The sequence below is a fragment of the Maniola hyperantus genome, chromosome 11 (genome assembly GCF_902806685.2).
Source record: "Maniola hyperantus chromosome 11, iAphHyp1.2, whole genome shotgun sequence".
Lineage (NCBI taxonomy): Eukaryota > Metazoa > Arthropoda > Insecta > Lepidoptera > Nymphalidae > Maniola > Maniola hyperantus.
In genome coordinates this window covers 12969755-12983347 of record NC_048546.1, presented here as the reverse complement: position 1 = coordinate 12983347, position 13593 = coordinate 12969755, and the positions used below count along the sequence as shown (strand labels likewise).

Here is a 13593-nt window from a genome sequence, read left to right as displayed (position 1 = left end):
TCTGAAAGGTAAACGATTGAACAGAAATTATCTAAATATACAAAAGGAAAAGCTAACTGACTATTTGACTGACTGACTGACTGATCTAGCGACGCACAGCTCAAACTACTGGATAGATCGGGTTGAAATTTGGCATGCAGATAGCTATTATGACGTAGGCATCCGCTAAGATTTTTTTAAATCATTTCAACCAAAAACCAACGCGGCGCTGGCCTGCTGGCGGACTTTTGTTGATTTCCATCGCAAGTTTGGTGCTACAAGGTGCTACGCATTGCTACGCCGTTCGCGAAGAAGCCTTTTTCACTACGAAACTAGTTTTGGTTACAGAACTACAATAATAATATAGAAAATCTGCTGAATCAGAATTCGTTACTTAACATGTATATAGTTTACATTAGAATCGAGCGTCCTAAATATCCATGCAAAACAGCAAAATAGCGACCCGTTGAGCACCAATAGCTCTTCTAAGCCAGCCAGCCAGCTCTTCTCAGCGAAAATTTCTTTCCGAACCAGTGGTACATTCTTGACATATTAAGTGATACAGGCTGTCCATGGGCTGTCCAATACGAAATTAAAACGGATTAATTAAAAAATCTATCTGTACGTCATGTATCTACGAGTAGATATTAGATACTTATGCGTACGTGATAGCTTTCTAAAAAGGAGTTGTGTTTTTCTACCTAAATCGCTTCAGTAATCTCGGAGATTTTGATGTATATACATCAAAATCTCCGAGATTACTGAACCGATTTGCGCAGTTTCTCTTTAATCGATAGAGAAATTTTGCGACATTGTTCCATAAATTCCAACTCCTCAATCCTGATGCTGCACCTAAACCGATCGGATTTAGAAACGATGTCGGTTGTAAACTGATATTGGAGGTACCTACCAAGTAAAGCCTTTTTGAATTCGATAACCCACCTTCTCAACCCTGATGCTGTGAGTAATTACATTTCTATATCGCGGAAATCCCACAGGATTTTTAAAGGATCATGCGTTTGAAATGCATTTTCATCTCGAGGCCGGGCTACTACGGATAGGCTACTTTTTGTCCTGGAAAATCAAAAGTTTCCACGGGATTCTTAAAAACCTAAATCAACGCGGGCGAAGCCGCGGGCATCAGCTAGTAAATAATAATAAATACTTACATGAGAAAAAATTTCTGTTAGCTATTTCAAGCGCTGCTATTCCAGAAGTCTGCAGTTATGAGAACTTTAAAAGAATTGCACTTACAGTTCAACTGAGTCAAGAAATAAAACTGAATGTGAAACTTAATGGAGGACTTGTAATGGCTTTCCACTCTTCGTGCTTGTAAATGTCAAGACGAAGAAAATTGAGTGAATCCACCATTCTAAGGGTGAGTTCACCTTCAATTTATGTCGCGATATTATGATTCTTAGTGATCATTTTTACGGTTCCGTGCCTCAAAAGGAAAAACGGAACCCTTATAGGATCACTTTGTTGTCTGTCTTTCTGTCCGTCTGTCCGTCGTGTCTGTCAAGAAAACCTATAGGGTACTTCCCGTTGACCTAGAATCATGAAATTTGGTAGGTAGGTAGCAAATCCGAAAACCGTGAATTTGTGGTTACATCACAAAAAAAAATTTAAAATATGGTCTCAAACTCATAATTAGTTTTTTCAACTTTCAAAGTAAAATCAATACCTATACCAAGTGGGATATCATGGGCTTTAACTGTACATTCTAAAACAGGTTTTATTTATTTTCATGTGTAATAGTTTTTGATTTATCGTGCAAAATGTCAAAAAATACGACGTTTGACGAAAGTTTGACATTTCTAGATGTAATTTTAGTCTCAGGGACTGTGCCATAGAGATCTGGTATCTCTGGGATTAAAAAATAGACTATACTGTATTATTATTATTATTATTACTTATACCTATTTAAATATTAGTTTAATAGTAAACGCGTAAAATTTAGCTCCTCACTCACTTTTTGTGTCTAATTTCACGTGAAAAGTAAGATTTTAGTCCTCATTTAAGGTGAACCGTACTTATAACATGACAGTTGACCCATAGAGATAAAATGGTGCGTGAGGAGTCATTTTGTACGGACTATACATAGGTCGTTGGTATTTATCACTTTTATGTTTGAAAAAGGTGAAACGCCATCTATTCAAAGCTTTGGCAATCACTTAAAAAATCTTAACCCTCAAACTTTCAGCGCCATCTATGTAAGCGCTTTAACAACTAGCTGAAATTCAGGGGGCAGTTTCGAAGCACTATTGTTTTCAAGTTGTCTTCAGTGTTTGAAATCCAGAATGAACGAGTAACCTTTGGATAGATGGCGTTGTATTTATTGTTATTTCAATGAGCCGAACCGAAACCAAAAGTATAGTGAATAAAAAGAGATACTGAAAAGTTTGAAAAAAAACCTGTATAGTCTGCGACAGGTGGGATAGCAATCAGTAGGGCGATTGTCTAAAACCTGCATCAATCATTATAACAATCTCAATTGTTCTGATTGGCTGAATTTGTGCGATTCTTGTTGCAACAATGCATTGTAGCCAATACTGAGCGAGTGTTAACCAATCAGAGATGATTGCGATCGTGACATTGTAGCTGTCATTCTCCCGCAATCGCGCAGCAGTACCAGGCGGGGTGACGCCTCACAAACTCGCACGTTGCATTTTGTCGAAATATTTTATACACCTTTGTTACCTGTTATCTGCCAAAGCCACGATAATCCAAACTTCATAGTCAATGATTGTTCCTCACTGTGTTGGGGACAATGTGCAGATAAACTTTCAGCTATTAAGTATAAATTGAGTATTAAGTGTAAATCGAGATAAATAAATTTGAATTTGAATAAAATAACGAAGATCTGGCCCTCGCGGGCTCTTAAGGTACATGTACTTATACACAAAAGATAACACAAACTGTTCAACATGTTGTGCCGACCCCACATAGCGTGGGATAAGAACAGGAAGAAGAAGAAGTATTTATAACACTTTATTTCTGATGCCGGAAATAAAATTAAATAGAATTGCGTGTAGACAAGTGTATATTAGTACTAAAATATTGGCACGGAACCAAGATCATGTTAACATTAAATATGTAGTAATAAGAAATTAATAAACACAAGTAAAAGTAGTATTATGCGTCACCGAAATTGTTTGCTTTTCACTAGACATCGTATGAACAATGTGAGAGGCACGATGATTTTCACCGCAATCAAGGGCGCAAAGAGGGTTTAGGAAAAGTATTTTTGAGACAAAACTACTGAGTTTATGTTTGCAAAATAACTATTATTTCAACTACCTAATGAATAAATAAACTATGTATAATGTTAAATTCTTTTCGAATTTTTGTACCCCTAATCTTATTTATTTACGCCCAAAGTTGTCATAAATTTAGTGTTAAAATGGGAATCTTTTGAGGCTCGTAATTTTAAAATCAATACCTAATTTTTTCATGTTTTATTATATCAATAAACCTAAACGAAGAGCTCTAAATGAAAGTTTGTATATAAAAGACATGATACCGGAGTAAATCTGCCAATAGTAAGGAAATTAAAATTACCCGTTTTCCCGTCCGTTGTCATCTACGGAGAAGTGGGATACGAATGGGATCGACGAAAAAACCGGCCAAGTACGCGTCAGACTCGCGCACCGAGGGTTCCGTACTTGGGTATTTTTTTCGACATTTTGCACGATACATCAAAAACTATGATGAATAAAAATAAATAAAAATCTGTTTTAGAATGCACACACTCTTTCATAATATTGTACGGGAGCGGTGTGCAGGCTCGACCGTACCAAAGGGGAGATCTCACCGAGCGGTTGGTTGTGCTCGGTAGCGCCAGCTGGGCCGACGGTTATGTCTTGAAACTTCTATATATACTCCAGATTGCAGAAAACTCCGTTAGTGCGATTACTATCGGCGGTACATTTGTTCGGGACTACGTCATCGATTGAACAGCGCCATCTAGTTTCTATTGTGGTAACCGCCACATGATACTCCATTTGGTTAGTTAAATTAATTAGTGACCACTGATTGGTTGTAGTTGCATTATATTTTTGCACACTGTCTGTGGTTTGCAGTAGGTTGTGTTCTGCAGGCCGATTGCCGTAAACTGACATGTGACATCGCAATAGAAATATCCTTAAGAATCGTGATCGTTACAGTTGATAAATTTGCTATCGCGGACGACTAATGCACTATATCGCATTTGGTCATTATCGACATTTTGATGACGTATTGGTAGCACGGACCTATTTATAACCCGACTAAATCGAATATCTATGGTAATCACTTGGTAATCTAGCAATTTACATGGACATAACAGTCTCCTAAATTTGGCTACGTTACTTATTACAAATAAGTAGTTAGTCTGTGGTACCTAACTATTTAGAACCCCAGACCACAGAGTACAATTTTTTGTTGTTTTTCCTTAGTTTACCCGTTTGTTTTTTGTGATTAATTCTGCAACTTTGCTTGCTCCTCGGACTCCGGAGACTTAGTTTTTCTCACTGAACTTATACGCAAATGCCTGGGCACTGATTTGCCTAAGTATTGGGACCCTTATTGACGGACTGTGGCTGCTTCGAGAAGTTGTTGTGTGACGAGGTGTGGTAGAAGTTAGAACTCGTAAGTTAACAAACGTTATCATTAAATACAAGTAAAGGCTCTCATGCGGGTTTCCTCACGATCTTCCTTTTCCTTCACAGCTAAGCAAGTGATATTTATTTATACAATGGTATTAAACTCCGAAAAGTTAGAGGAGTTTTAACAGCGTTTCATAAAGTACCTATTATACAAATTGAGTCCATTGCTACTGGTGGTTATGACTTCATAGTAAGTACCTCCACACTACAAGTGCTTTCTCGAGTATGTTTCCTTATGTATCTAGAGCTGCCTAAAATGTTGCTCTTCATATGAAAGTTTGGATGTTTCTTACTCCTTCGCACCACAAATATTTAAAGAAACAATTTGGATTAGCTAAATTAGTAACAAAGATACCATATACACTGATTCTAAAGTCTTCGCAGACAACATCATACCTAAACAGAAGCTGGTAGTGCCTAGTGGTATAGATTAAGCAACACAGTCAGTGGTCACTTACTCAGTTATCATAATTTTTTTTCAGGCAAAGGTGATACAGTGCTGCATTCATTTCTTCATCCTGACAAAGATATGGATTGGGATATGTTGTGAACTCGAGCTCTTGGACCCCGTGCAGAGACAAATAAAATAATGAACGGTGCCAGATTAGATTTATAAGAAGCAGATGGTGATATAATTAAAATGTCAGAATCTAATCTACTTTAATAAAAGAATACATAAAAAATCATCAAAATGTTGTTTTATTTGCCTAAATAATTTAAATTCCAAAGTAATTTCCAAAGCTAAATCAATTAAATCAGAAAATGATTTGACTTTTGGACATTACTTTGGGGAATAATTTTAGAAGTCCCCCGAAAAGCCTAGTGGTTAGGATCTCCACCTCTGAATAATTGAAGGTTGGGGGTTCAATTCTAGGTACGCATCTCTAAGAGTTATGTGCGTTTTAAGCAATTAATATACTTAACTTGATTTAGCGGTGAAGGAAACATCATGAGGAAATCTGCATGCCTGAGAGTTCTCCATATTGTTCTCAAAGGTATAAAGGTATACTATTATGTTCAGCCTGTCGCTGGCTCACTATAGAGTACGGTTCTCTTGAGTGTGAGAAGAGTTTTGGCCATAGTCTACCATGCTGGCCAAATGCGGATTGGTAGACTTCACACACCTTTGATAACATTTTGGAGAACTCTCAGGCATGCAGGTTTCCACACGATGTTTTCCATCACCGTTAAAGCAATGATATTTAATTATTTACTTAAAATGCACATAACTGTTCTCCAAGAAGTTATAGGTGCGTGTAAAAAGTACTCTGTGATTCTCATTTCTCAGTGTTAGTATACCTCTATATTTAATGTACTCTGTGCATCAAACCTACTAATGAAAGAGTCATCACATATTCTTTTAAAAGTACTTATGAGACTTATATTAATCTAAAAATGCTTTTATACTATTATACTAGCTTCTAAAATTAATAATTGATTTCTTATCTAGCAGAAGAATTACTATAGCCTTTTTTAATCCCTTTCATAACTTTATTTTAATTAATATGAGTAGTAAAACGATTTGCGGATAGCTTATGTCACTGATAAAAACACCTCTCGAGTTGTTTCAATGAAAACCTCATTTGACGTAACATTTGTCGAGGTTCTTATATGACATCAAACTTCAAAACGCGTCCGCGATAGCATTTTTCATACAATAAATTTTATCGATAGTGTAAATGAACTGTCAAAACATTTTTTTGTCCACATCTATCCTTTGTGGACTGTCTCACCGAACCGTGATAGGAAAACCATATTTTGACATTGATGCTGTCATTAAATGATAGATGCAGTCGATTCGCAATCGGCCTGCGGGTCTAACTATTGTAAAGTACGCGACAAGTCGAGATGCCAATCGGGATATGAGGCAGTGGGACGCCCCGCACACCCGCTCGCCACCCGCGCTCGCCCGCACCGGGTAAGCGCGGGGGCTATGTAGGTGTGCGGGGCGTTCCCACTCCGATTGCCATCTCGACCTGTCGCGTAGTAGTTATAGGTACGAGCATGTTTTAAATTATGGAGGTACGTTACCAGTCGTACAGTCTGTCGAAATCATTGATTGTTTTATGTCCCGCAAATTGCTAATGCGCGTGGCTGCCATTTTAGTGACGTCAACACTAGACTGAAGTTTCGAGCTGATGGTATATTTTTATTTCAGCTAACGTCGAAATGACGTCATTTCAATGTTAATGAGACATGGTTCCAGCGCAATAGCAATTTGCGGGGCTTATAAATAAAAACATTGACATTCAAAATTATAGACTTGTAAATTTAGAGCTTGTGTACAACAGATTTAGCCATAATGTACCGACTTTTATTAAAAATTTCGACTTCAGAACTTATTGTCAGAAGTGGGATTCGAACCCACGCCCACAGAAGTGGACTGCGACCTGAACGCAGCGCCTTAGACCGCTCGGCCATCCTGACGTATGCAATTGCATCGAAAATAGTCGACTAATATTATTTAGTACTAGATGATGCCCGCGACTTCATCCGCGTGGATTTAGGTTTTTGAAAATCCCGTGGGAACTCTTTAGTTTTCCAGGATAAAAAATAGCTTATGTCCTTCCCCGGGATGCAAGCTATCTCTGTACCAAATTTCGTCAAAATCGGTTGAACGGTTGCGCCGTGAAAAGCTAGCAGACAGACAGACAGACAGAGAGACAGACACACTTTCGCATTTATAATATTAGTATGGATTAGTAATAACTAGCTGATGGCCGTGACTTTATCCGTGTGAATTTAGGTTATCAAGGAACTCATTGATTTTTCGGCATAAAAAGTATTCTATGTCACTTTCCAGGGGCTCAACCGCGGTTGTTTGACAGCTACAATGTCACGATCGCAATCATCTCTGATTGGTTAATGCTCGCTCACTATTGGCCACAATGCATTGTTGCAACAAGAATCGCACAAATTCAGCCAATCAGAACAATTGAGATTGTAATAATGATTGATGCAGGTTTTAGACAATCGCCCTACAGGTCTTTTATTATGCCCATACAAAAAATCTCGTCAATCCGTTTCTCCATTGCGTCGTAATTAAAGAACAAACCAACAAACAAACACACTTTCAAATGTATAATATTGTAGTAGTGAAGTAGTGATTAGACAATACTAGGTATAATTTGGCAACAAATAAATGTCGATATAAATATTTATTAATTGCAGACATTGACAGTACGTAAGTACGTAAATATAGCATGGATTAGTATGGATGGATTTAAACTCAAATATGTTTTCCATTTCGAACTATGGTCTGTTTTGCTTCCCCGGGATGTAAGCTAACTCTGTACCTCATCAAAATCGGTTAAACTGTTGAGCCGTGAAAAACTAGCAGACAGACAGAAAGACACAGTTTCGCATTAATATATCTACAGATATTTCGCATCAATAATATTAGTCTCATCATGATCAACCCATCGCCGGCTCACTACAGAACACGGGTCTCCTCTCAGAGTGAGAAGGGTTTTGGCCATAGTCTACCACGCTGGCCAAGTGCGGATTGGTAGACTTCACACATCTTTAAGAACATTATGGAGAACTCTCAGGCATGCAGGTTTCCTCACGATGTTTTCCTTTACCGTTAAAGCAAGTGATATTTTAATTACTTAAAAACGCACATAACTCTGAAAAGTTAGAGGTGCGTGCCCGGGATCGAACCCCCGACCTCCGATTGGGAGGCGGACGTCCTAACCACTAGGCTACCACAACTTATGAATATTAGTATGGATGGATTTAACTCAAATCAGTTTTCCATTTGACGACCTCCCTGGCGCAGTCGTGAGCGCTGTGGTCTTATTAATGGGAGGTCCCGGGTTCGATTCCTGGCAGGGGTTTGGAATTTTATAATTTCTAAATTTCTGGTCTGGTCTGGTGGGAGGCTTCGGCTGTGGCTAGTTACCACCCTACCGGCAAAGCCGTGCCGCCAAGCGATTTAGCGTTCCGGTACGATGCCGTGTAGAAACCAAAGGGGTACGGGTTTAATAAAAACTGCCATATCCCTTCCAGGTTAGCCCGCTTCCATCTTAGACTGCATCGTCACTTACCACCAGGTGAGATTGCAGTCAAGGGCTAACTTGTATCTAAATAAAATAAAAAAATAAAATAAACTCAAATCAGTTTTCCATTTCGAACTATGTATGTTTTGCGACTACAAAGCTATTTTTCTGCCAAAGTTTAGCCCGCAACACCGCTAACAATCCCGCGAGGGGCAATCTGCGGGATTACCTCCGAATACGCAGTGTCCATCCCAATATTAATTACTGTACGTAAATACCCACACTGGGACGGTTACATAACGAGGGATCTGTCCAGTCACTAATTACTGCGTGTATAAGCAATTTTTCGTCATAACTATTCGAAAGAAATTGGAATTAGGGGATAGCGGGAACAAAATTCTTTTTTGTTCTTAAATGGGAGTTTGAACCTATTCTCTTCTAATTGGTCCGCGTCGTACTTATCTGTTTTGTTTTTTCTCATCGGTAGTGATGAAAAATAATGATTGTGTGTCACTCGGGGCCAAATATTTTATTCTCGGGCGGCGCATATTAAATTCCTCGCTAACTCGCTACGCTCATGAATTCAAAATAAAAAATATCACTTTGGCCCCTTGTAACTCAAATAACTATTTTGTCACATTATACGGGTTTGAGACATCGATTAACAAAAAAAATAAAAAACCCGCCAAGTACAAGTTGGACTCACTCACCGACGGTTTCGGACTTTGGAAGGATACCTACGTGGAATTATTTTGTTGCTTACATTATTATCTCCAACTACACTCTTGCAACTTGATGCCTCCATGCATGACTGACTGAGTTTGTTGTGGGCTCTTAAGACCTAGGCGCGTTGGAACCTCATAGCTTTAGTTTGAAGTTTACGTAATTAATTATCTATACGCATGTATAAGGTTTTGCAAGAAAACAAAATCGTAAAATGTTGGCGGGGGACAGGGGAGAATGCTTTGTTGTGATTGGTAGAGTCAAAAGTTACGTAATCAAGACAATGTGCCGAGAATGAGGGTACCGAAAGGGCGTGGCCCAACTTTTATGTTAAGCAACTGCCCAAGCTTGGCGATCGGGGGTGTCCGGTTTAGGCGTCTATACTCAATAGGTGGTGGTCTGTGTTAGTTAGGTACCTATCAAGTAGGTATGTACAACCATCCACCGCAAAATGTAGTAGGCACAAAATGTGACATATTTTTTATAGTAAATAATTTATGGGTCATAGATAAGGTATGCAAGGGAAATTTTATCGTTATCTGAACATAGTCATAAATATTGCGGGTTTTCGATAAATAAATAGGAAGCGAGTGAGTTGGGGCCAGAATGAAAATATGTAACCTTATTCAATTATTTATTTTTATCAAACGAAATACAGACCTGTTTTCAAATACTGATCGTTTTGAATAAATTAATATCGTATTATCTACACTAATATTATTATCTAGCTATAAAGAGGAAATATTTGTTGTTTGTTTGTTTGTTTGTAATCGATAAACTCTGAAACTACAGAACCGATTTTAAGAATTCTTTCACCACTAGAAAGCTACGTTATCTAAAAGTAATATAGGCTATATATTATGTATACAGGATGTAACCAGAACGCTAGCAAAAACTTAGCGTTATTGTTATATTATCTAAACACAATCCAATACCAATAACCATTTGCCTCATTTTGTAATTTTAGTGATTTAGTGTTTTTCAAACCGGCAATGTATAGCGTGTAAAACTGGGGTGAATGCCCCACTTAAGGCGCGGCATTGACTCCGAGTGGCCTACTTACGTAATACATTGGTTAAAGGAACGTTAATATTAAAACTAACATTAATAGAAACACTAATAATAATTTACTGTTAATTGTTTATTCATCTACAACAACACAAGTAAAGAATATCTTGACAACTTTTAAAATATAATTATATAGTGTATCTCTTATTAAGCATATTATGCAGGTAGTAAAATAAATTTTATAGAAATACTTCATTACCTATGTCATTGTAAAGAGTAATATGAGGTTTAAAAAATTCAAAATATATTCGGTATGGGGGGGGGGGGGGGGGGGGGGCATCTATCCCCAATTTACTTATCAAAATTGCGGTTAAAATTCACATATAAAATAATATAATTATATTCAACTATTTGTACAGTTAATAAATAGAACGAAATAGAAAACACCTTTCAAATAACATTACCTTCTGGTTCAGTCGAGTCAAAACTTTACAGTGAGCAAATTCTGAGCTAAAAAGTGTATCCCGCAATATTGCAACAATGACAGACTACGCTAATGATCCCGCGGTGAGCAATCTGCGGGATTACCTCCGAATACGCAGCGTCCATCCCAATATTAATTATGGTACGTGTGTCCCACAGCTGGGTATAGGTCTCGACTTTTCTCTTTACAGAAAAATATTATATTGAGCTTATTATGCCCATCACACTGGCCAATAGCAGATTTGCAGGTTAAATTGACTTCACACACTTTTGAGAACATTATGGAGAAGTCTCAGGCATGTAGATTTCTTCATTATGTTTTCCTTCATCGTTAAAGCAACTGATAAAATATATAACTCCGAAACAGCCGTATTTATTATTGCGCTGATACTTGACTTATATTATTTTTTATAGTTCAATCCAAGGGATTTTATTTTCGACTTGATGCCTCCACGCGTTCCCGAGAAAAGGGTCTTTTCAGACAGACCGACGACGGACGGACGGACAGGCCGACCACGAAGTGATCCGTCCCTCCGTCCGGGTTCCTTTTTTAACTGGAAACACTGGGTTTAGTCGAGAAAAAAATACTTTCGGTTTCAGACGAGTGCATCACATATCTCAGACGTCAAGCATCGGAATTGGGTCTCCCTGTCCAGGTGTATGAAGTGGTGCCCAAGAAGCCAATTCTCGTGATAACCTGGGAAGGGCTGGAACCCAGCCTGCCTAGTATTCTGCTCAACTCGCATATGGACGTCGTGCCAGTTTTTGAGGTTTGTTTAATCTTAAACCTTAGGGTCTAGTGACTCACATAAGCGGTCTTTATACAAGTAGCAGGCAAAATTGCAGTTGAGATGCAGTTTTATATCACTTGAGCAGTACGTGTGCAGTTGGCTCGAACTGCTTAGTCAGTCTTCATTCAAATTAAGCAATTTCACCCTCACCACATGGGTGCCTAGTGCACTTCGACCGCCCTTGTGCCAGATCTTTTTTCCACGCACATGCGAACTGTGGCCATAAGCGAGGAATGCGGGGAAGATGATACACCGCAGCATGCTAGATTTGAGTGCCGTGTGTTTTAACAGGAGAGAAATTTAGCCAATGGTGAAAAGAAAGATAAGCTAAATCACGTGCGCGTTGTGCGCTCATGACTGTTTGTGTGGCGTGTTTATAGAAAAAGGTCATAACTGGTTTTTGATGCAATCGTTTTGCGGAATTGCTACTCGAATTCTGAGGCCGACCGTACATGTGATCTAACCACAGTGCCTCACGGTTTTAGTAATATTTCAGAAAAGTTGGACCTACCCCCCTTTCGAAGCGCGTATAGTGGACGGCGTGATCTACGCACGAGGAGTACAAGACATGAAGACCACGGGCGTTCAGTACATCGAGGCGGTGAAGCGGCTGAAGAATAAGGGCATAAGGCTGAAGAGGACACTCCATTTGAGCTTTGTACCAGGTTAGTTCCCTTGTTTACTTTTCGACTGGTCTAGGCTACCATAGAGATATTTTAGGGTTCCGTACCTCAAAAGGAAAAACGGAACCCTTATAGAATCACTTTGTTGTCTGTCTGTCGGTCTGTCAAGAAACCTACAAAGTACTTCCCGTTGACTTAGAATCATGAAATTTGGCAGTTAGGTAGGTCTTATAGCTGACATTCAGGGAAAAATCTGTAAACCGTGAATTTGTGGTTATATCACACAAAAAAAATTAAACTATGGTCATGAACTAATAATTAGTATTTTCAATTTTAGAAGTAAGATAATGTGGGGTATCATCCCTGTACATTCTAAAACAGATTTTTATTTATTTTTATACATCATAGTTTTTGAATTATCGTGCAAAATATCGAAAAAATACGACTATAAAACGGAACCCTCGTTGCGCGAGCCTGACTCGCACTTGGCCGGTTTTTATAGTACTAAAAAGCTTCGTGTTGGTCTGCGATATCACCCACTTTGGAGGCTACCATAATATTGATATAAAATATTCAAAATTCAAATACCTAGGCATCAAAATTCTGACTTCATGGCCTATCTTAACGTTAGAAATAAACTTGCAGAAGTTACTTCACACCTTTTCGAGAGCCACGGTGGAACGTAACCCGTTGCCGTTGCTTTATATCCAGGTCTACAAAGACATCCACAAATAGCAAAATTTACCTAATAATTATTATTAAAATCTTTATCTCTTATAGGTGCTTAAAAATTCCACCGAATTTAAAGTTCAGCGATTGAAAATGTTGATCCAACTGTACAAAGTTGGCAGCGACTACAGGAAAGCTTTTAAAAAAACTTTCACAGTTGGCAGCATTGGATTTAGTTAACTGGTTTTGTAATAAAACGTGCCCCAGGTTGTACTAAATAGGTATCTAAATACTAAAATAGGCATCATCATCATCTCAACTTAACCCATCGTCATTCGTCGCGCCGGCCCATTACTGAGCACGGGTCTCCTCTCAGAATACGGCTGAGATCTATAGAGCGCATTCTGACTTTGCTTAGGCTTAAGACCGAGTTAAAACGAGACAGAGCTATATCTCTCACATAAATCTGTCTCGTTTTAACTCAATCTTAAGTCTGAGCAACGTCAAAGTGCGCTCTATAGATCTCAGCTTTAGAAGAGCTATACTATAGACCACTACGCTGCCTAAGTGTGGATTGGTAGTCTTCAACACCTTGGGGAACATTATGGGAACTCTCAGGCATGCAGATTTTCTCACGGTGTTTTCCTTTACTGTAACTGGTATAAGTCGA

At 38.5% G+C, this 13593-nt stretch overlaps 1 protein-coding gene, 1 long non-coding RNA gene and 1 other non-coding gene across 4 annotated transcripts in view; 1 reads left to right on the top strand and 2 right to left on the bottom strand.

Annotated features, from left to right (window-relative positions):
* The window catches only part of LOC138402999 (uncharacterized), an 80122-nt gene that overhangs the window by 50237 nt on the left and 16292 nt on the right, over positions 1 to 13593 (bottom strand). The window lies entirely within an intron of this gene.
* The window catches only part of LOC117986430 (aminoacylase-1-like), a 45767-nt gene that overhangs the window by 25523 nt on the left and 6651 nt on the right, over positions 1 to 13593 (top strand). Inside the window, exons 1-3 of one of the 2 annotated variants that reach the window (XM_034973259.2) lie at positions 10820 to 10982; positions 11441 to 11610; positions 12128 to 12296. In XM_034973259.2, the coding sequence (XP_034829150.1) occupies positions 10898 to 10982; positions 11441 to 11610; positions 12128 to 12296 (424 nt within the window). In that variant the 5' untranslated portion in view covers positions 10820 to 10897. Of the gene's footprint in view, positions 1 to 10819; positions 10983 to 11440; positions 11611 to 12127; positions 12297 to 13593 lie in introns of those variants that run through there. The other variant, XM_069501774.1, reaches the window with a different exon arrangement.
* On the bottom strand, positions 6969 to 7052 carry TRNAL-CAG (transfer RNA leucine (anticodon CAG)). The gene has a single exon. It is a non-coding gene; the product is annotated as a tRNA-Leu (tRNA).